Below are 24,240 nucleotides of genomic sequence, written 5' to 3' on the forward strand. Positions count from 1 at the left end.
GATTACATTTAAGTCTTTTTATAAGCAAGCATTGGGTCCTTTTACAAAATCGGACTTTACGCCTGAAATTCAATGCATATGCAGTTTTTATTTTCATCATTGACATTTGTAATAAAATACTGGTGTTTTAAAATTACATGTAAAGTTATAGCGACGTCCCAGCCTTTACCATAAGAAATGTTTAAGAAATCATGTTTACGAGTTTTTTTAATCACGATTTACCTCGGTTGATGTTTGTAAAGAATGCTACATGGAAAAGACCGAATGGAGTCACGTGGGTTCGAGTGGCGAACCCGAACAGCGTTCTTCTGCTTACGAGAGATAGCATATGCATTCTTGTAGATCTACCGAAATGAGTTGTTACTGTTTTGCACTGATTTGAAATTTTCGCAATTAACGGAATGTCTTAGTTGTATGATATTTCCAAAGAGCGATTTACTGTTAGTCGCTTTACGTCAAGTTATAATTAACATAAGTAATGCATTAAGTGAAAATCTATTTTTCAGTGTGAGGTGATTCTAATATTTAATAGTAAAAAATAACAAAAAAGTTTCTTTGTGAAATATAAACATGATTTCTTTATTTTTTCTCTCAAGAATAAAACAATATACATGTTCTAACATTATTCAAATGAATACGAAAGAAAACCTGACTAGCGTTAAGAACAAACATTAATCTTTAAATAACAATTGGGAAATTGTTAAAATGGTTCATTCTGCTCATATTCAAATCGTCAACTGTTTTTCCTCAAATAATCAGCGATTTGTCTTTTCACAGGAATTTGTTTTTCCTGAAAAAAACCACACAATAATCACCATTACGTTTTCAACAGAATATAACATTAGACCGAAATACAGACAGATCTAATCATCGCCATATATAGCTCTATTTACGATCAGGATATGAATGGTATACTTAAGATAGAGGTAGATTTAATAACATGAAAAAATGATAAAACATATTGTACAAGTATTTCATCACATAACAATTCACTAGAAGCTAATTATATCACTATAGTACGTTAACGTGCCACTTACACGTTTTCTGGCAGCAGTTTGTCCTTAGACTCGACAGTCTTGACGGAAAAGGTCTAGACGATCCAGCTCCAACATCCTGACAATGACAGATAATAGAAAATAATTGATATACGTGTAAAACAACATAACAATACAATCAGACAAATAGGCAGTTTATGTTTCTTAAATTCGTTTGACAATTTTAAAACACATTACGTTTTCTTGTTATACCATCTGCGCTAAAGGCCTTATTCAGAGAGGAACATAGGTATTGCTCAGGTCAACAAATAACAATAATTAATTTTAATTTTACGGGATCATAAGCACTTTATCAAAAAGAACGGACGTTCAGCATACTTCTAGAACTTACTATCGGTGGCTTCAACTGTTTTCCTTCCAGAATCTTTTCGAATGTACCTTTCTGTTTTTCTGTCTATTAGAAAAGATTCAGATAGCATAAAGACAAACATTATATGTATGATGAATTTACAGTTGCTACTCGTCTAGTAGGAAGACGATAAGATTTAAGAAGCAAAAAATGTTGATTGGGGGATCTTTTTCCATATGCATTATGGTATAAACCACACATTAAATGATAAAGTTGTACACGTCTTACAAGATAACAGCAGACATGTCATCGATTGCGTTGGACTTTTCCATTGTTTCCGATCAAAATTGAACTACAAGAACCATACTCATTTATATTTTGTTTACGAGAACGTGTTATTCCATCATTATACATTTTACCATTATTTTACGATATTTTGGGTAGGCCCTCGTTCTGCAATCGGAATCGGTGAGGTCGCCTGACTTGATTGTAATCTGTATAACCGGACACAACCCGCTGCAGTCTTTCACTACGGTCTCCGTGCGCTTACTGGTACTTTGTAACTGTATGAACAGCAATCTGCAAATGCATAAGGAAATGAGCGAAGCCAGACGAGACAATGATAAGCCGTTTGCATATATTCTTGTAACTCTCAGTAAGCTCAAATTTGTTTGTATGTATTCGTTTAGATATAAATATCACGAAACTTAAGTCTGTGGCACACATTAATCCGTAGGGGACAAAAACGCCAAAAAATACCAACATTAAATCAAATTTGTAACTGTAACTCGAAATCATTAAGACGAAATACAAAAAAAACCTAATATTTGTATGTGAGCGTTAAATGGATTGTGAAACATCACGTTGAAACCTCGAGCTTCCTACCCGACATCTGTATCCCAGTAATATTGGCCGCCGTCTGTTTCATTTGATAAGACACTGGAACTATTAACCTGTGTCCAGTGTGATAAATCCGCTCGCCACACTGGTGACCACGATTTCAGGTCAAACGTCGCATCCCTGGGTAAACATACCGCGATTCGGAGAGGATAATCCCTATAACATTGTATATATTACAGATATGATTAACACATTGAAATGTGCAAACCTATTGTTACATCATCAATAACAACGTCTCATAATCAGGTAGAGGCCTCATCGAATGCTATACTGGCATTGTACACAAAGTGTAATGCAATGTATATAATTGTGTATATGAAATGGAATAGAGTATCGTGGACATAAGGTGTAATATTATATTGTCGATACCACGTGTAATGTATTAGGATGGTATTTATCACGTGTCAAGCATCAGGGTGCATATTTTGTGTAAGATATCATTTATTGTATCGGATATAATACAGCATCATGGATATCACTTGTAGTACATTATTGAATAGTATTTATCATGTGATAATATTCTTTCTGTAATTTTATCCATTATTTTACATTACATATAAAATAAAATCCTACATAATTTACTTTTCTACTCCTAGTCCCTCCAACACAAACTTGCGTGGTACCCTTGAACTCCAATGTAGGGTGTAGCTATAATTTTCTCCAAGAACCACTAGATACTGGGGATGGTATGCATATTCGCTAATCGTCTCACTCACATCTGGCAAGTCGTCACGAACCATGATGGGATGGATGTCCTTGTCATCAGCATGCGAAACGTGAATCATGAGCTGTGGTAGTATATATATATAACTATTTTGAAATGTCTGCAGTTTATTATCATTATGAAAATAATGTAACATTGATTATTAATTACAAAATACCTATAAATATACAACAGGCAAATGCTATCCAAAATAAGGGTCCCCTGTGCGACGTTATACAGATATCTTTCCATAAGGTATAGACAGGAGTGCTTCGGTCAAAATATATTTATTGAAATCAGAGAAAGGGGTATAACTTCAAAAGCATCGAAATCATGTGATCACGTATTAGACTTCATAGTACACACAGATACTGTTTCGTTGGTGACCCAGGAAAATATACTTTACTCTTTCGGGGAAATTGTGTGAATCATTATATTTATTGAAAGTTTTGAAAGTTAGGACCTTAGCATCAATAGCAAGTCTAAAAAATTATCTTTTATTTTTATTTATTTATTCTTTTTTTTTTTCTTTTTTTTTTTTTGAAAGTTGCTAATACAGCGTGTCTTCTGTACAATCCTGAACAAGATCCCGTGGTCATGCAGACAGCGAGATGGAGGGACAGATGGACAATCATACAACTGGTTAAAGTATACCACCTCCCATTTCTAACTTTTAGCGGCACCCAATGCGATATGTTTCTTACTTGGAGTTGCGTCATCTATTCAAGCTGACATTTCAACCACCAATAATCTATAAATATTCATGATAAACAGAAAATCGAGAAATTCCTACATTGAGACACACCTTAGTCAGAAGTTATCAATCATTCCCTGGCATATAGGAAGTCGACAGTTTCCTACACCCAAACATCCCTTGCCAGATAGGAAGTCGATAGTACCTATGCCAAGACATTACATTCACTAAGTGACATTATACTGAAAGCGTGTTAACTAGTCATTATAACCAATTAAACCTAAATAGAGAAGAGCTGATTGTCTTGGCCATGGTTCATAATAGCGAGGCACAAAATTTATTGCCAAAAAAGTCACAAGAAAACGACACGACAAGAAGCGAAGGTTCGCAAAAGTTGCTGAATATAGTTAATGCGTCACTGATTAATGAGATCGCAGAAAATACTTATTCGGGTCATCTTTGAAAGCTATTATAACATATCTTATTGTCTACCGATTTGTTGTGACAATAATACACGATATCGTTTATTTAATACAATAGAATAGCATGGGACGCTATAGCTGCCACATATGGCAAACAAATACTAAAAGGATTTATATTTAGTTGATGATTCCATCAAGATATATAAAGGATCTGTCATAAGTTTTCCTTCATGAACAAAGTTTTAAATTTTTCATTTTTGCTAGCCTTTGGTGAGCTTTTTGAGAGCAAATATCATTAAGTAATATTTTAATGATATTATGTTTTAATCATCTACTTCGGAATCATCATTTCATTACACGCTGCTGTTGTAATATGTTTTGGTTTTACTGTACGTTTTATTGTTCAGATTTAACATTATTTCATTTCGCCATTATAGGATTTACACCATTACAATATTCGATCAGATATCTTTATAGCATTCCGCCATCGTGTTATTAACAAACGTCATGATATAGTTGCACAACTTAATCATATGATGAAAATTATTCTGACGGGCGTCCCTGCGGATCCGAAGTAGACGTAACTTTTTCACATGAGCATTTTATCAGTAAATAGATGTCGAAAATGACGTTATCCAAACATATCGTGACGTGTGTGAGCAATATGATGACGTGAAATGATCGAATAATTTCACGATTGTGCTAAATATAGCTTAATGAGAAAAGCATATAATAAAATGTGGACGCTAGATAGTATAACAATAGAATAAGATATAATATGATGATCACATATAATAAAGTGATAAAATCAAATTACAAAAAGGTGAAGTCAAGACACGGAAGGATGATATTTCATGATATAATGCATACCCCAAGCATAATCATGTAATATAATGAAAATGTCAATTCATATGATGTTTTTGTATCATATGTGAAAGCTTTGATGTTCAATGTACATGTAAAAACAAAGATATGCCGATGAAAATAAAATCCTAGGATTGCGTGTTGGCTTCCTACCGTCTTTAGCCATTTAGTATGTATACCGTATATGTATGACGGTCGTCTATCACCCTGACAGGTACGGTATTAAGGCGATTTGCGTACCTGTTGACAGGATAGCAATGATTTCGATGTAAATATACACATACACTGTTTATTATGTCGTGTTATGTGTAGAATAAATTATACTAAAGCTTATTGCTAACACATACTGCCATCTTCTCCTTCACCCTGCTTACTCGGTCATATAGACGCTTTACTTCGGACATTTACCTTACCATACCTATGGGGACAAATTGCCATATTCCAGTTGCCACGGTAAAGGCAGGACGCGGTTGTATAAAATGGGATCTGGCTTCACCACCTGTGAGCCTGGTATGGAGGTTAGAGACCCGTCCGTGTCTCTACAAGTCGCCCCCTGGTCGCCGGCAAACTTAGCATAACCTGCTTTCTGGGCATTACCGTCATATATACGTTTACCCACCAGAACCTGTAACAATTATATAAAATAGATATGGTGTGGATGTTGTTCGGTAAATAATATCAATCTAGAATTGTTTGCAGACAAACATCAGTAAATAAAGCATTTTTATTTATTGATTTGAAATTGTTTTGTTTGCTTTGATTGAAACATTTGCACATGCTTATTTTATCTAACCCATTTTTACAGTTATACATTTTAACGTCAACTTCTAAAGGAATTATAATAGACCAAATTTACGGTATCATTGCTACCTCATCGTCGAAGCCGAACATTAGCCGGGAGACTGACGTAACAGGGGAGCTTGGAAACTTGTTTTGGAGCTGGAAACCTATAGCGCTCAGAGTGTAATTAGGATTGATCCCAAAGCCACCGAACCATATGTTGTTAAGATGAATAGGGCCGTCATAGACAGTGAATCCCATGACAGGGTGATGTCTAAATAAACACAAGTAGAACATCAAAAGTTGCATGACTCAGCACTCAAGAACAGATATAGTGTACAATGCTTGAATTACATTTCAGTATGATCAGGAAGTGTCGGTTGCTATTCGTGACGCTATTTCCTTATATTCAGCCATTTCATTTCAGCATATATAATTTGTTGTAAAAAGCTTTTCTGTATATTTGAGGAAACCAAGATATTTCGTACAGAATACTTACTGTTGGAACACAATTTTTACTTATGTATTACATAACGCAGGTCGTTCGAGATAAAACATGCTTTATAGACAATGTATTTATTTCTCATTAAAAAACTTACATATCCCAAGGTATAGACATTGACCGTGGAACAGAGAACCACTGCTTGCTTGACATGTTGTACAACTTCGTATCATCACCGACATTAGCACTCTCTCCAATGATTACCGAGTCAGTTAGAAATTGAACTTGTTCCCCATTCCGTGCGAATGTTAACGCCTTAGCGCTATCTGCAAACCTTGAAATTGTTTCAATAATTACCGCAACGCCTTACGAATAAGATCATACGTCGAAGTGCAGCAGAGTATATTATTATATTGTTTAGCTGGTAATACTCGCAGAGGATTTAATTTCGCTATATACTACAGAATATTTACAAGGCGCGGTTGAGGGAAATTTAATACCTGCATATCAGTCCCAAATGAGAAACACGCTTTAAATTAGACCCGTTAAATATAACCACTACACAATACTAACAATAACGGGGGGAAATTCTTCATATTTTTGTTTAAGTCTTCTTTTTAATGATTAACTGCCCGATAAGATTTAGACTTTTCAAATACAAATCATTGATTGGTTATTCCTTGGTATTTCTTTTTAAAGATAATTGGACTGATATTAATGCTTATTTATATGAATTCAATCAGAATGTTTAAACTTAGAGATTTCGAGGGATATTGATATCTATGTTTTTACTTACGATGATCGTGTTATGTGTATTTGACCTCCACGTATCCAGGCATTGTGCATGTTGTTCTTGAAACCTGAAAGAAATTATGAAACAACTATGTAAAAAGAAGAGCGCCGTATAAGATTTCCCTAGTGTATTTAAGAAATACAAATACGATGGATTTCATTAAAAAAAATACCACATACATTTAATACTAAGGGGCATTCTAATGTAAGTTCCCTATCACGGAGTGATGTTTTGTTCAGTTAATTATCAATGATATAATTATTTTTGCAAAATTTAATGCATCATTTTTCAACTTGCTATCAATGAAATTGCTTCATGTAGAAATTACAAACATAGTCTTTATATTAATGAAATTATATTTCCGTCGTTACCAGCTTACATGTAAGTCTGTCTATTAATACTTCTTTATCCGGTGACATCTCATTCAGCGGATCCTCTTTTGGCTCGTAAGCATTGGTGGAACCGATAGAAAAATTAGCAAGCAACTTTTGGTCAATGTTTACCCCGTGCTGTTGCGATAAAATGAAAATATGTAACAAAATGTTAATAGCTGGGTTATTTGTTATATCTACTGGGTAATCTATTAAAGGTACTGGGTTATCTCTTATATCTACTGGGTTATTGTTATATCTTCTGGGTTACCTTATATCTACTGGATTATTGTTACATCTACTGGGTTATTTGTTATATCTACTGGGTTATTTGTTATATCTACTGGGCTATTTGTTATATCTACTGGGTTATTTGTTATATCTACTGGGCTATTTGTTATATTTATGGGCTATGTGTTACATCTACCGGGCTATTTGTTATATTTATGGGCTATTTGTTATATCTACTGGGTTATTTGTTATATCTACTGGGCTAGTTGTTATATCTACTGGGTTATTTGTTATATCTACTGGGCTATTTGTTATATCTTCTGGGCTATTTGTTATATTTACTGGGTTATTTGTTATATCTACTGGGCTATATAGTATATCTAAGTATTCGTTATGTCTGTTGGGTTGATATATCTGGAGTGTTGTATATATTTATTTTTTTATTTTTAATTGTATCTATAGGACTTGTTCTATACATCTAATATTCGCGCTTCTAGTGATATTTTAATGTAAACATATTTGAGTCTAGTTTAATCATTGTTAATTAATGAATAATCGTATCATAGTCAAATGAAATGCCATAAGATATATGACTATACAACTGAAAACTGTTTATAGTTGGTGACTATTTTAGGACAGGTGCTTTTTTGTGACCTGAAGTAGTTTAATGACACACCGTAAAAGTACTGATTTTAGCACACTCAAATTATAGCATATAACCGACTTCCACAGGTTAGCGTATAGTGCAATAAAGAGGAACTGTGATTAGCGTAGAGCGAGTAGCCACTAAAGTTAATTAGCGGCATGTTAAAGGTGATCATAACACAAGGAACCTACCACGTAGTTAGAGTGAGCCACATTATTACTAAACTCTGATATAGCCGTCCTCCTTGCCTCGTCTTTCGCCATGAAACCAAGGCCCTTTGAGAGTCCAATCGGCGAGTCAGGGAAAACAAACCAAAATCCGGTGTTCTGTAAAACGATATCGACTTGATTGTAACCTCACATAACGTATTGACATGCTTAAATTATTCAAAGCGCAGTAAAACACTGCTATTTTCTAACACCTAGCATCTATCTTAATGAACTTTACTTTTTATGTAACTTACATTTCGTTGGAGTTATAGATAACTTACTTTAAAATTTCTAATATTCTGGTAACCTATTTACCTGTCGTGTACATTGTTCAATACTTACTCTGTTATTTGATTAAATATACACATTAAACTTCAACTTATATCCTCATCAATTAACTTTTAGTTATAAACTTCTCATAGTGATTTACTTAGATTCTGCATGTATGTAACTGATTTGATACAATGTACGTTTCTGCTGGAGTTAATTGCAAATACGTGTTAGCATGCATTTCTTCTGTTTATTACATGTCGGATGTGGTCTTCTTACTTGTCTCTCATAACTTGATTATATTTTTGTCAATTAATCATTTGACCATCTCTCGTGTAACTTTCATTGCCAGCTTTATATGACACGTCTGTCATTCAAATGAACATTTTTTTTATAAACGATAATATATACATTAGAAGACATATATTTCCATGTGAACCAATTTGATATAAATACTAGTACATAGATATTGTAAATACTCGTTAATTATTCAAGAACACCGTAAAAGCAGTGAACGTGTTAGTAGTTGGAAGTATGCTGTATAATATTATACTCACTTCACTTCCGGCGGCAACATTGTTACGCACGAAAGTCAGAGGGTTAGTGATCCAGAAGGTCGACGGAGTTCTAACAAAGAAAAATAAGAGGATTAGTGTTGAAGAATGTCGACGGAGTTCTAATAAAGAAAAATAAGAGAGTTAGTGATCCGGAATGTCAACGCGGTTCTAACAGAGATAAGTCAGACAGATTGGGATTCAAAATGTCGATGAGGTTCTAACAAAGAAAAGTCAGATGGATTAGTGATCAAGAATGTCGACGGAGTTCTGACAAAGCTTGACTTGAAGGTTGAAGTTTGCATTATCTTTAGACTTACGTGTCTGCGGGGATTAGCGATCCTTTCCTTGTGCTGGCTCCAAGGTTACCATCTAAAACCGTTCTCTTCTCTCCTCCGTCCTCGATATAAAACGCATGCCCAAGACAATCATAGCATACATTATCTTTTACCTGTATTGAATAAATATTTTCAACGCATTCATTTATGTCATATCGTTGGCGTAATATAACTCAACTTTCATTGTGAAGTCAGTATTGGAAAATGTGTTGTAGTCAACACGTCAAAGCTGAAATTATAATCATTGTAAGTAAATTGTTTCTAAAAATATTTGAATATAACGTGTTTCCATATCCTATGTTATCCATGAAACAAATTTGTATTATATATGTTTTCGCTTTTCTGCATTTTCATTTTGATTTAAAACAAATATGTTTTCAGTCAATCGTCGAACCTTTAATATAACAGTTTAATAAATATGTCTCTTTTTAAATATTGCTGAACCCATTGTTACCTGTAATCCGTGTGTAGCGTGGACGACCAAACACCTGGCGAAGGTGTGGTGTATAGAGTTGTTGACCACGTAAGGCGGGTTTGGATATCTCACTTGATCATCCACGTCTCCGGACATGTGGAAATGGATAGGATATCTTCCTTACAGAGAAATAGTCATAGAATTATTTTAAAACATTTTGAGGACTGTTTAATTATCAGCCGAGCTTATGTTTATAAAGTTGGCATTAAAAGCATGAAATACAATCATCATTTGAAATACATGTACATATATATGAAGGAAATATTGAATTTCACATACAAGCAATGTTAGTAATCTACTTACTCAATTCCGTTTGCGATCCAAAATGTTTTATTTCCACACCTTGTACATGGACACTCCAGAAATTAGGCTGAATCTTAAACAGAATAGACGAACAAAATGAAGTGTGGTTATACCGTAATACATACCTCTTTATAAGTCTAACAAATTACAGAACAACTTATTTCTATATAACATTCTGTATATTTGTCAATTTTATTTGACCTGACCTATCAAACCTATTGTATTTTTCCCAAGAACAACATACAAACTGTTGGTGAAGCATTATCAGATTAGTTAGCATTGTAAAGATAGATATGTCGTGTAAATAATGCCGAACTCTTGACTACATGTGTTGTGTTACCCGTGTTTTGTTAACACCATGAAGGTAGATATTCATCATCGCTTAATGCAATATTTTGGTTACATGTATTTTGATGTCTATATTGTAAAATATAATATGTAACTTACTCATTAAATGTATATATGTATGTCGATATGGATATATCCATTAATTTTCCTTAAAATCCTGATAAATAAAGATAAATAATGCAAACTATGTAATAACGTACCAGTTAACCTAATCTCATGTTTTTATTCGTGGATTTTTATTACCTTTTTACACTGACTTTCAAATTTGACTCCAAGTCATACTAATTCGTTATATATAGCTTACCCTCATATGTGCCCCAAACGTATCGTAGGGGTAGGCGTCACAGTTCCCGTTCTCTGGGGGACATGCATCCTCTACCTGTCCCTGTAGGACTATATTTCGAGATAACATTGCCACTTCCCCACGACAGTCTACATTGTTTATCATTTCTCCCCAGTGGGTGTACTTCGTCTCTACTACAAAGACAATGGAATATCACCTTTAATGTCGCTATACTCACGGTCAACAATTATACAAATACATTAAAGCATTTCTGCAGAATATATACAAGACGTGGCTGCGCGAAATTTAATATCCGCGAAATAGTTCAGACTGGGACGACCAGGAAATATTAGCAGCATAGAATTCAAATACTATGCAGTAATACAATATACAATGGTAGCAGATATAATATATTTCACCTGATACTAAATACTGTTGGAACAAAATACTCTGTTCATTCATGAATGAAATTCCTCTTTTAAAACATGCATTTCATTATTTATCAATATTTATTCTATACAGTTACAAGTGCAGAACTGTACTGAAATATTTGTCAATAACATACAGTCAATTCTCAGCTGGTGAGATTTACACTCCAAACACGGTACCACCGTCGCCTCTTCTGCTTGTTCCCATTTAAAATCAGTCGAAGTCAACACCACTGAATCTCCTGTCAAAGATACAGTATTTAGTATTAGGATAATGACGTTAAAGAAATTCATCGCTACTAAATTTCATCAACTTTGCAGCATGATTTCTACTTACCAACATCCCATGATGTGACGTCATCAATAACGTCGAGTTTGGGGTAAGCGTAATCAGTATCCAGGATACGAAGGTCAATATGCGACTTCCATTTCTCCAACTTGTCGATGTAACTCTCAACAATGTACTTCCGTCTCTTGTTCCAATTGGTACACTTCGCTGATATTGAAGATATTTTGCTCAATGAACCGTTGTGTTTACGTTCAATAGTAAACGATGGATCCCCTGAAATAGCAACTAAGTGTCAGACACGGGCGGCTTTTGTATTTTTAGTACTAGAAGGTCAGTACCACATTTGTACATGTATTTTGGGAAATAAAACTTCGGCTTGTTATATTTAACTAAATAGTCCCTATGAAATACAAGCAATATTGCAAGCAAGATTGCAATGTTCATTTTGTTCTAAGTATCGAATCCGTTTCACTGATTCATGACTTACAATTTAATTTTCTACGAAATGTTTTCGCTAACGGAAAAAGATAGATTTTGTATTGCAATAAAATAATTTATTATGATAAAATGTTATCTTACCTTTCATTCTAATTATCCTTTGTAATAGCATCTTACCTGCCTTCGCTATCATGACGTAGGCGTCACCATCCTGTACCTTTCGGAATAACCCTTGTCCGGAAACAGAACCAAACGCAAACGCCTCTAGCTCGTCGAATACCCAAGATAGATCTGACGAGTTTACGAGGGAGTGTTGTACCGAAAGGAACAGGAGTTTTCCAGGAAGAATAGCTAACAGGAGAAATATATACAAATAATGTTTTCCTCTTCGTGATAACAAGTACTACATCCCAGACTAACTACAATCGACTTAGAACGGGAAGTTGTATATCTTAATAAATTACCCATCGTCGGTGCCGACAGTTGACTTCACTTCACTGCGCTACACTTAGCGTATAGCGTAGTGTAAGCAACTGTGGGTATCCGACGATGTACGTCGCTGTTGCATCTCGAAACGAATCTACTTTACTCCACCTTTTCATTTGGTATGTCATTTCGATCTTATTGGCGACCATCATTTAGGACGCTGCTATAACTTCGCCATCTGCTTATGTTTCAATAAAATTATTTATGTTTCTATACCGTGGGTACCATCTAATGCGTTTTTGTGACGGGCAGCGTGTACGCTGTTGATGCTGTAGTATTTTGTGACGGTTAGTGTACGCTGTTGATGCTGTAGTATTTTGTGAGAGGGAGTGTGTTCGCTGTTAATGATGTAGTATTTTGTGACGGGGAGTGTATACGCTGTTGGTGCTGTAGCATTTTTTGTGACATGTAGAGTATAAGTTGTTGGTGTTGTAGCATTTTGTGACGGGTAGTGTGTACGCTGTTGGTGCTATAGCACTTTTTGTGACACGTAGAGTATAAGTTGTTGGTGCTGTAGCATTTTTTCACATGTATGTCTCGTTTAGTATATTCACCAATACTCATCGAAACATGAGCAAAATATACCTTTCAAGAATGGTCGTACATCTCGAATGTGATATTTCGTCATCTGTTCATTCCTGCCACTCAGATAGAACATCCGAAATGTTTCTACCTCATCCGTCATTGGATCGATCACATAGGCTCCGACGCCTTCCATCCAATCATCCTTCTTCCACAAATGACTTTCCTAGAAACGTAAAAAAAAATATATTATTATAAAATCCTTCATCAATGTTGGCACTCGAATGCAATGTTGCCCTCTCCTCCTGTTGAATCGGATATATATAGTTCTGTAAATCATTTGATTTTTTGAATTTTCATCATATTATATTTTTGGGTTTGAAATACTCAAATTGTCATAAAGACGGTATCTACAGATGATGTGCTATCACAGTGCATCAAATTAAAATGCAATATATGGACACGGTAGGATGGCAGTCAACGCTTTAACGTTCTCGGCCCTCGTCGGCTGCCAGGCTAAGTATGGGGAATAACTCTGATACATCAGCATTAAAAAACCAGACTTCAAATTGTCGCTTTCAGGGGAGAGAACCCTTGGAAGCACGCTCAGCACTAATTAAGGCCGGCAAAAACAGGGTATTATCAATTTAGGCATTAGCAAAGAAAAATGTAGACAGTTAAGAAAAATGCTTCATTAGCAAACTTTAAAAAACGTGTAGAAAATAAATGGACACATGTCGCGAAATAAACAGTGAAAATAAACGAATGCACCATAACGTCTTGACAGCCTAGAGAGTTATATTGCGCGCCACTAATTATGTTGGTTTTTTTTTTTTTTTTGTCTTCACAGGTAATGTATTGTAATCTCTTTTTTTATTTTAAATCTATGGTCACATTATTTAAGTCTGATATAATATGTCGGAAATACAATATCTTATTCACCTTAAGTGATTTAAAAATCAGTGATTGGGGATCAAAATCGATTCATCTAGAACTTATATTTTGTGTTTCCAACAAAAACAGCTACATAAGGCAATCCCTGCTACATAAGGCAATCCCTTGATAATATCTTTCTTCGAAATTTAAGTACAGTGCGTACACTATTATCACAGGAGTTGTACAATTGTCTGTCTTCCAGTTATCTATTTTTATTGTAGTTGTCTGTCTCCTAGTTATCTATTATCAATTCAATTGCAGTCCTGACCTTCAGCAATAGTTACCTTATGGCTGTACACATATCCATGCCCCTGAGTTAGTTTGGGCACAGTCCTGTTTAGCTTTGTCCATGACACCTTTTCTCGTCCGTGAAGCTCAAGTATACCTCCACTGTCCACGCCGATAAACTTCTCTCCAAAGCCAATTACATCATATTCACCACGTTTACCTGTTAATGTGTCATTTTCATTAATCTACTTCTATTTATCTTTTTTCTTTCCTGCGTAATCAAACATTGGGTATATATCTACAATCCATTGTTCAGGTTTTATATGTCATATAATTTTAGTATCTAGTATTAGTGTGTGTGAATATACCGGAAAGTGTAATTCACAATATACTAAATTATTTCTTTGATAACAGTTTCAGAAATTAGAAATGTATCAATGGCAAAATACCTGTAAAAGTGATAATGGTCCTTCCTCCATACTTGCAGTCATCCGACCCAATATCCATCCGTCCTTGTATGAGAAGAAACCCCACTGTCAGGTTGACTCTCCCTGTGGGTTTCCATACCAGCCGGCCACCATGCGATATTGTCAAGCTTTTTAATGCTGGCGGGGTGATGTCCAATAAAATAGCAGTATGAATCTTCACCTCTTCCATGAAGCCTGGAATCTATATAAAGATGTGTTTCTGATGTGTAACTTAAACAATAGTGTGGATACTATCTACCTGGAGTATTGTGTTATAAGCAATAATTGGCGGCAGAAAGGAAAACTGAAACAGAACAACAACATACCAAATACTAAGTGCCTTGACTTGAAAAGACGTGAATTGCTTACCATTCCGCTCGGCCAGCTGCCAGGGTTCGACCATGGCCGGAGTGCTGGATCTTCGTGTGGACAGGAAGCATGCACAACGCCGATCTGTGGTAGATACGATTTATATATGACACGTATTATATAATAACAATACAATCCATATCACGAGGTGTACTCCAGTCCTTAACTTATTAATATTTACTCCTTGATTGAATAAATAACTACATGAGTGATTTACGTCAGCTATATCCAAAATCATGCAAATTACATTATTTGAATAAAAAATAAATAAGTCAAATATTCCAATTGTATTTGTCAAGCGTATGATGGAGTTTTGTCAGGAATACAGACATAGTTATACTGCTAATAAATGCATATATTGTATGCGGGTCATGGTATAGTAAGGTTTTGTGTGGCTGTCGTGAGGACGCAAACATCCAAACAAAAATTTATATGTATCGATTAGTCTGGTAGATAAACAGCAAACGAAAAAAGACACGTTCGTCAAACAATAAAATCACACGTGAATGTACAAAGATGCATCTGATACTGACGCCTTACAATACAGAATAATAGTTAGATACAGGAGAGCCAAAACATTATTCAAACTGCACCATAAATATGTTTCCTCCTTCTAGGACTCATTAGTGATGCTGTCTTAAATTGTCGATACCTACGAAGCGACGACAGATCGAAATCAATGTCAAATTCTGGATGGGAGATCAAATAAGCCCATAATTTAACAAGAGGCCCATAGGCCTAAATTGTCTTCTGACAAACACTTAAAGCAGGGACACTTCCCTTCATCCTAAGGAGACAAACCAGTCTCACTTACATAAATTATGACTACCCTCCTCCAATGATGTTTCAGACTAAATTTAGATGTAATCCGTTAAGGCATTAAGGAGGAGTCACGTTTTAAAGCAAAATTTCAGCTAAGTTCCCCTTTTGGGGCCCCACCCTCTTTGTCTCTAGGGGTTAAACCAGCCTCATTCACATAGATTATGATTGCCCTCTCACAATGATGTATCTGACCAAATCCACTTTGGCGTTAGGGAGAAGATGTGATTTGAAAGTAAAAACATACGCACATAGGACGACGACAGACGAAACACGATGTATATAGGTTATCCTGACCCTTCATATCAAATGACATATTAAAATAGGATTTCAAAGTAATTTCAATCGCATATCCTGAACCTATTCAACTGAATTATACGTGGCTACCAACTACAAAAGAAATCTTTGATACGTTTTTTATGAGATATGTAGATTAGACATTATCAAAATGCGTATGCCAATTGCCTATCAGGTCATAGCATTACTATCAATGTTACGTTCAACCTTATCATTTTTCCTTTCTTTATGTGATACATCCCCAAAATTGTGCCCTACCTTATATGTATTTGTACCACCTTACCTCATACATGTGTTAGTGTACAGATTGTAAAGTCATTTAAGTAAAGGGTGGTCAGTACTTCATGATAAAACAGATCTTCCAATCCAGAAATATTTTTCAATTTCTATTTCTTAGACATTGATTTTACCTTAAAACCTTTGTGGGTTTCAAAGACAGGGTGTGTCTCACACATATCGCAATCGATCAAAGAGGTCGATATGTTGCAATTTTCAAACCTACTGCATTATGCAAGTTCAATCGCGGATCTCATCCAAAAAATCTTGTATCCCCTGCAGCCTCTTGTCGAGTTCTTAATATGTAAATATCTAAATTAGCATGTCTATAAACATGTATGGATGTCGCTCACAGGACTTCAAGCTGTCGACCCTTGGGCAAAATGCATGTAAAAGTAACATGTGAATATGCATGTGCATGTCGAAAAACAAATCAATGCTTCCAAGCCATGTATTTCCAAAAGCACACACCAAATGGAAATCTTGTATCCCCTGCAGCCTCTTGTCGAGTTCTTAATATGTAAATATCTAAATTAGCATGTCTATAAACATGTATGGATGTCGCTCACAGGACTTCAAGCTGTCGACCCTTGGGCGAAATGCATGTAAAAGTAACATGTGAATATGTATGACTGGGCATGTCGAAAAACAAATCAATGCTTCCAAGCCATGTATTTCCAAAAGCACACACCAAATGGATAGTGTTTCAGTCATTAATATTTGTACTGAGACATTTAAAAATAAAAGCATTGTTTACTGCAAGTGTATATTACGTTTTCGACTTTCCAAACTCGTGGCCGTAACTTGAATTAAAACACTTAAATCATTCTATTCCAGTTATATAACAAGATCCTAAATGTCCAAAGGCGGCAGTTTCATCTTGTACCTAATATGCATTTTATAATCGATGGAATGAATGTGACCTTTATAGTCGGATATGATTGATGATGATGCCAATATGTGATATATTTAATACCAAGTGTTACAATAAATCAAATCTATTTCAAAGTCCGTTACCTGTCTGCACATATTGTAATAGCTGACATGGTTTATTCGAGGCTTACTTGCTCCTCTAGTTATGGTAATGGCGGTGTCATTGTGTTCACGGTATCGACAAATATCTTTGCCAGTGATGCACTTTTAGTTTCAAGCCTAAACACCCACGGTCAACTCGACCCATACCAGTATAGGGAATTATTGTGTTTTTTAGTATCATTTTATATTTTTGTTTTACTGTACCTGTTAGGTGTTACCAGAGAGGATATAATAGCAGAATGATCAAAATCAAATTCACACCAATGTTTATGTAACGTCATTGATTTTGTAACTCTTTATGAAAACCTACAGATCTAACAAACATCTGTTTGTTCGGATCCAGTGTTCATATTGGACCAAACTGTGTAACCGCTATAAATTATACTCACATATTCTGCTATTTGATATCATATCCCGTATTCCTAATGTCGGGATTTAATTGCAAGATAAGTAGAGATACGTTGATGCTACGCTATTACATATTCAATGCTAATACTATTACCCTAAGTCCCAAATATATACAACATTTTAAGTAATCTTACATTAGTGGAAATGGAAGACAGGAGAAAATTAACTTGCAATATAAAATGCTGCAAAGAGCAGCAGAAATATATAAATCAAACATGTTTAAAGGATTGTGATTGGGTAAAACAAAGCTCTCACACATACTCCTGCTACAACGGGCGGGATGTTATGGCACGACAAATTCCATATTACTGTGATCATTATAAGGATCACGCCTCTAAAACACATTTCTGACCCAAATATACATTTGCATAATCTCACGTCAATGTTATATAAATCATGTTTAGGTCTGATTTATTTGTACATATATGTAGAGTTCATACATGTACGTATGTCAGGAGAAAAGGGAAAATCGCTAATTATAATTACATATATGAGACTTTTCTTTGATAAATGAGACGCTCTCGGATGCATGAATTTTATTAACATGACCCCTTTTGGCGACGCACGCACGAAATGAAATATCGTGTGATAAACAAAGCAAACGGAAGCTTCTGTGTAAATGAAATCGTATTTCAAACTTAACAAACAATCTCTTTAAGGTTGAAAAAATAGATAAAGCGTTGATGATACCAACAGCTTATAAGAGAGAAATCAGCCGTCATCATGGACACTGACATTTAAGATATCAAAAGCTGATAAGAGAAATCAAACGGCCTCATGGACACTGGCGATTTAGTGGATAAAATCGTAGCCAAGGTTCAAGAAACCTTCTTAACAGCTTTCAACCAACCAAAATCAAAAGGTTGATAGCCACCCAATCCCCACCATGTACTAATCAAACCGAGAAAATACGATACTGAACCAAATATCGATACAACGAAGTAAGAACGTCTTTAGATCACACAGTACCTCCGATATCCGAGATCTACAGACCGGTTGAGACCTTTATTAGAACATACAATGGTTGGCTTGGTTAGAGTGACCCCAAGTCTCTAACCAGGAGACAATGACATCTCTACACGTCTTAATGAAAATACTTCTATAGTCCAAACTCAAAATTATTAGGGTAATTTTTCATACAATATGGCGTCGTCGAATTAAAACAACGCCAAGACGTCATAGATTTCAGGGAATGTATGTTTATAATTGTATATTTTGTTTCGTAGTTACCATCTAACAGCAACGCTTTGACAGCTCCTCTCCAATACTGGTCAATTTATTAATGAGTCTTATAGCCACTGCACCCTCACAAAGCAACACTGTCTTGTGGTAGGTATATACATATATATATATCATCATAATTATGTACATATATAGAGAATAAATTATCAGTGTCTTAAAATATAAGCTGTATTTAGGCGAGGGTAAAGAAAGACAAAAGTGGCGAGCCTTGGCGAGCCACTTTTGTCTTTCTGTCCCGAGCCAAAAATACAGCTTATATTTTAAGACACTGACCATGTATTCTTTTTATCCTGCAACAATAAAAAAATAATCATCAAATATAATCATTTTGAAGTGAAACGGTGTCAAAAATGACAGAAATATGTTCGCCTTTTAAAAGTTGTTTCACTTTTAAGTAGGTCAGTCGAATTGACGCACGTGCTAAGATTCCAAAATACAGCTGTTTTCCGTCACTGCCGTATACAGTAAAAATATATACGGTGGGTGTATTCCGACAATGCGGTGGCAGTTGCAGGATAAATAATTATATGTGCTATATGTTACAGAATGGTTACCGAAGGATTTTAATTAAAACATAGCAACATCGCAGATACCATTCAAATGTCCATGCAAAGCCAAAAAAAATCATTAGACCCTTCATCGATAATCTTGATGTAAAAACAAGAAGTGAAGGTATTGGTCTTTTATTCAATTTAGGATCAATTGCATTATCTTTCTAATTGAAGAGTAAATCGTTACTACCGTATAGAGTAGAACGAAAACGAAAATGTTATCTTCACAATCTACGTGTATAAACAACTATATATAACTTTTTATTACATTTTTACCAGTGAAATATCAAAAATTATTCATTTTATAAAAGTGATATTTTTCACTAGTGATATTTTTCACTAGTGAAAAATATCACTTTTGCTGATTCGACCAATCAAATTAATGATTAGAAAATACCAAAATAATTGACCAATCAGAAAGCCCGACATATATGTCAGCACCTAGACAGGGGGAACTACATTTTTTGTATGCAAACTTTCGCTGTAGGCCTAGTTAGCACACGGGGTAGGTTTTTGTTGATAAAAAATGTAATAAACAGAATATCTAACAGTGTCTTCAGTAATACCAAATATATTTCACTCGTGTGGCTAATATTTTGATATTTTAAAAATATCAAAATATTAGCCCCACTCGTGAAATATACATGTATTTGGTATTACTGAAGGCACTGTTAGATATCCTCTATATATTTTATAAGGTTAACAAACATGTCTTAGATATGGTCTACGTTAACATAGGAATACTGCTTATTCTAAGATATAGATACCAATGATGGTGTAGGTACCTGAAGATCAATAGTATTGTTATAAGATATTGTCTTCAGAAAGAAATTATTCTAGAGATGCAGGTTGATTTCGATTTTTTATGTCGTTTGATACTAAAGATGTGAAAATTACCTGAGTTTATGTCATCCAGATGATATTTTATTTTTAAACATTTCCTCATTTTATCGTTTGGGAAATCCAAGCATTTATGGACATCCTGCTATTGTAACGATACATATTATAGGACAAACCCACGCACACTTTTAATGTATGAATAACGAGGCAAATGACCGGTAGTCACGCAGGTCGTTACGGAATCGTAATAATTATTAATTAATTAAATTTGGTTTATGATTTTTATGGATCGTGTCTTAAATGACTAATTCCACGTACATGATTGTGTCACTCGAACATTTGTTCAGCTGATTGTAAGAATAGTTTACATGTGATTTACGTCGACGCTCGGACTTGTCTGCTACAAAAATACAGTTAACATCTGTTTTATACATCGCTATTGTTGGGTTAAACTGTAAATCAAATATTAGGAATGGATAAAAGGCACACAAGGCTTGTATACAGAAGAGAGGGATTGGCATAAGCTCCTATTCTATTTGTAAAACGTATATAATGTTAATGATGGAAACTAAAAACAAACATTTCCGTCGGAGTTGTTAAAAGACGTAGCGTTGATGAAGTTAAAGTCTCTAGTCATTTGCATTCCCTTCATAATAACTAGTAACTTGACACGCTGTCTTAATGTGACATGTCATCACGTCCGATTGTGATTGTTCTCTGACGATTAAAGTCACCCTCGTGTAACTCCAATTGTTTTGTTTATATATAGGTATCCAGGTTTACAACGGTACACATTAAGGTCAAAACGGGGTCAAATCGTTAGATATTGTAAAGGTTGACTAGCGTCTATCATTCTGTTGAGAATAATTGCTCATTGTCTATTGTTTTAATTTACTTGTAGTTTGTACTTGAACACTTCATGTGTACATTACATCAGTATTAAGATGTATGTACGAATGTATATGAACTACATTATTATAACGGTTATCATTTTTACTCGTTGTCTTTTTCAAACATTTGACTCAAATAGTTGGCTACAAAGAGAATCTTATAATTCTGTTAACAGCGAACTGCGTAAGGACAATTTACCACCTTTTAGTGAGACAGTGCATGCAAAGTTTACTGTGTATAGTGTTAGTAACAAAAGAGATGTGATGGCGGTATCTTCGTAACGTGTATTACCTGGAATGTATTTCACAGGTGTACAATAGCAAACTTACCGTCAGTAGGAACACCTTTATCCACTTCATAACGGTAACATTCATCCGTTCGTGTTATTATCAACCTATATAGCTACACATGTTACTGGCCGAGTGATGCTGTAAAGGGGGCGGAGTTTACAGAAGCTAGGCTGTCATCATGTATTGTTGTGTCCCAACATTACGGGCTTGAATACAAATGAACCAGAGCTAACCACAGTCAATCAAAATCGAATATACAATAATGTTTTTGCAGTCATGCAAAACAAGGACGCTATGACCTGATGTAAAATTACGTCATCGTACAAGATTTCACAGATGAGTGTTGAATTGATTGACACCTATAGCCTGTGTACAACTGTGTAAATGCGAACTGTGTAGTACGGTGTGTAACGTTTTGGTGATTACCTTTCACGACAATTAATTTTGTAATTTACTCAAGTAACGACCGTATTTCTCACTTGAATATATGGTCATTTATCTTTGCTAACTTTGTTGGGCGTCATCCCAGACCCTACCACCTCAACGTCTTAGTTCAAGGTCTTTCAGTTAATCAGGGAAAAAAACATTAATTTGTGACCTTCAATAGGAATGAAGATCATTTCTTCTTGCAAACTTTATTGGGCGTAACCCCGTATGCCCACCAGACAAATATTTTGATTCAAGGTCTTTCAGATAATCAGAAGACGTGCCTTTAGTGTTTTGATAAATTTGGCCTCTGTCAAGGTCATTTCTTTTCATAAAATCACCATTCAAGGGACCTGCCAGCCTACCGTCTTGATTCTAGGCCTATCAATTAATCAGAAGAAACCATACCCGTGTTTTAACAATGACGACCTCTGTAATGTTAAAATAGATCAAGGACATTTATTTTCGCAAAATTTGTTGGATGCTACCCAAGAAACCATCCAGAATGTTCAAGGAACCTACAAATATACCTGCTAAATATCTTGATTCTAGTCCTTTTATTTAATCAAAGACATTTGGTTTTCATTAATTTGGACTCCTATGACATTGAACATGGGTCAAAGTTTACGGAAAGAAATGATCTTTACAGAGGCCAAATTTATCAAAACACTCAAGGGACGTCTTCTGATTATCTGAAAGACATAAATTCAAGATTTCTTTGCAAACATTGTCGCATGTCTTCCAAGGAACCTAACAGCAAAACATCATCAAGGCCTCGGGGGATTATTACATAAGCCGTCGTGTGTTACTTAATACATCAAACACTGTATGTATTCCTCTCGGAAGAGTATTTAATTTCTTTACGAACATTGTGTTTACCCTAATACATGGGAACTTATCGATAGTTATCATCATATATGTAGACTTGAAGAGAGAAAAATATATGTGTAGTATTTTTATGATATTTCCAAAGCTTTTCGTTTTGGATTTGGCATGGTGTTGATAAAAAAAGTCACAATTGAAAAACAAAACATCCAATATCAGATAACATACGTGATTAAAATTAATCTTATTTCAGTGCGAAAAGAAAGGAAGAATTCAAGGAGTTCCAAGACTTTACCGACCCTGATTCAATGAAGATTGTCTGGCATTGTGGAACAAGACGGCTTAGCCTGGGAAAATGTGTTGGGAGAATGTTGCAACAGTGGCCTGCCTTCACAGTTACTTTGAAAGTAACACATAGCCGGACTCTCCTGGCAGGATTTAGAAATGTGCCGATGCACTGCAGTCACACACAGTATATATTCACTGCCTATTTCTGGATTAATTTCTGTCATTGCTGAATGAATCCAATACACTTTTCCATGTCTGCTTTAAAACCACATTCTATATAGTCTTTTCATAACAGTTGATTTAATCAAATTAAAGGTAATGTCAAAATGTTTAACTAAATTGAAGGTAATGTAGAAATACCAACAAAATGATGAGTTAAACATTTTTATTCTTTTAGGCTAGTGTATCCCTGGTAAGCCACCTCTATACCCAGATACAAGAGACTGCTGAGAAGGCTCCTGGGTAAGCTTGTACATCTCAAGGAAATCACAGCCCACACAGACTTAGAAATGTGTAGTGCCTTGATCAGGAAAAACAGCCAGCCAACAACTTCCTTGCAATTAGATTTGAAACCAGAACATTCCTTTCCAATCACTCAGATGACCTCCTACCTAAAGATGTTGAAACAGTATTTAGGTTTGTTATTCATTCATTCAGTTTGTTTAAAGAATCAATTGTTTGATTTTAACTTCATTGAACTACACTGTACACACAATCAAATGTATATACCTATATCATAAACACCGTTATTAGTTGGATTTTTTTTCTATCTTGCAGCTCTATCAGGACTATTTATGAAAGGGTGAAATAAAAGATGAAGAAATTTGCATTTGATGACGAAGCTCTGCAGCAGATGAGATTTTTTAACCTTGCAGGGAGGAAATATATTACACAGAGCGAAGGTAGGTGTCCAATACAT

At 35.1% G+C, this 24,240-nt stretch overlaps 1 protein-coding gene across 1 annotated transcript; it reads right to left on the bottom strand.

Annotated features, from left to right (window-relative positions):
- Positions 1-1,036: 1,036 nt before the first annotated feature.
- On the bottom strand, positions 1,037-21,925 carry LOC117321708 (cell surface hyaluronidase-like). The gene is made up of 24 exons (XM_033876217.1): positions 21,822-21,925; positions 15,134-15,217; positions 14,747-14,966; positions 14,354-14,517; positions 13,197-13,359; positions 12,303-12,476; positions 11,736-11,960; positions 11,536-11,640; positions 10,992-11,164; positions 10,340-10,412; positions 10,016-10,155; positions 9,544-9,674; positions 9,227-9,296; positions 8,382-8,516; positions 7,322-7,451; positions 6,946-7,009; positions 6,307-6,483; positions 5,798-5,981; positions 5,336-5,552; positions 2,827-3,032; positions 2,230-2,400; positions 1,764-1,923; positions 1,387-1,449; positions 1,037-1,113 (listed from the first exon to the last, which is right to left on the bottom strand). The coding sequence occupies exons 1-19, from the start codon at positions 21,864-21,866 to the stop codon at positions 5,346-5,348; spliced, it is 2,664 nt and encodes an 887-aa protein (XP_033732108.1). The 5' UTR covers positions 21,867-21,925; the 3' UTR covers positions 1,037-1,113; positions 1,387-1,449; positions 1,764-1,923; positions 2,230-2,400; positions 2,827-3,032; positions 5,336-5,345.
- Between the last annotated feature and the right edge of the window lie 2,315 nt (positions 21,926-24,240).

Source organism: Pecten maximus, chromosome 2, assembly GCF_902652985.1.
Source record: "Pecten maximus chromosome 2, xPecMax1.1, whole genome shotgun sequence".
Taxonomy (NCBI): domain Eukaryota; kingdom Metazoa; phylum Mollusca; class Bivalvia; order Pectinida; family Pectinidae; genus Pecten; species Pecten maximus.

Bases quoted from the DNA above. Each gene is read 5' to 3' on its own strand.
- LOC117321708 (XM_033876217.1), bottom strand. From the start codon at position 21,866: ATGAATGTTACCGTTATGAAGTGGATAAAGGTGTTCCTACTGACG. The intron at 14,967-15,133 runs GTAAGCAATTCA...ATCTTTATATAG, and splicing joins GCAGCTGGCCGAGCGGAATG to ATTCCAGGCTTCATGGAAGA. The intron at 14,518-14,746 runs GTATTTTGCCAT...ACACATTAACAG, and splicing joins GACCATTATCACTTTTACAG to GTAAACGTGGTGAATATGAT.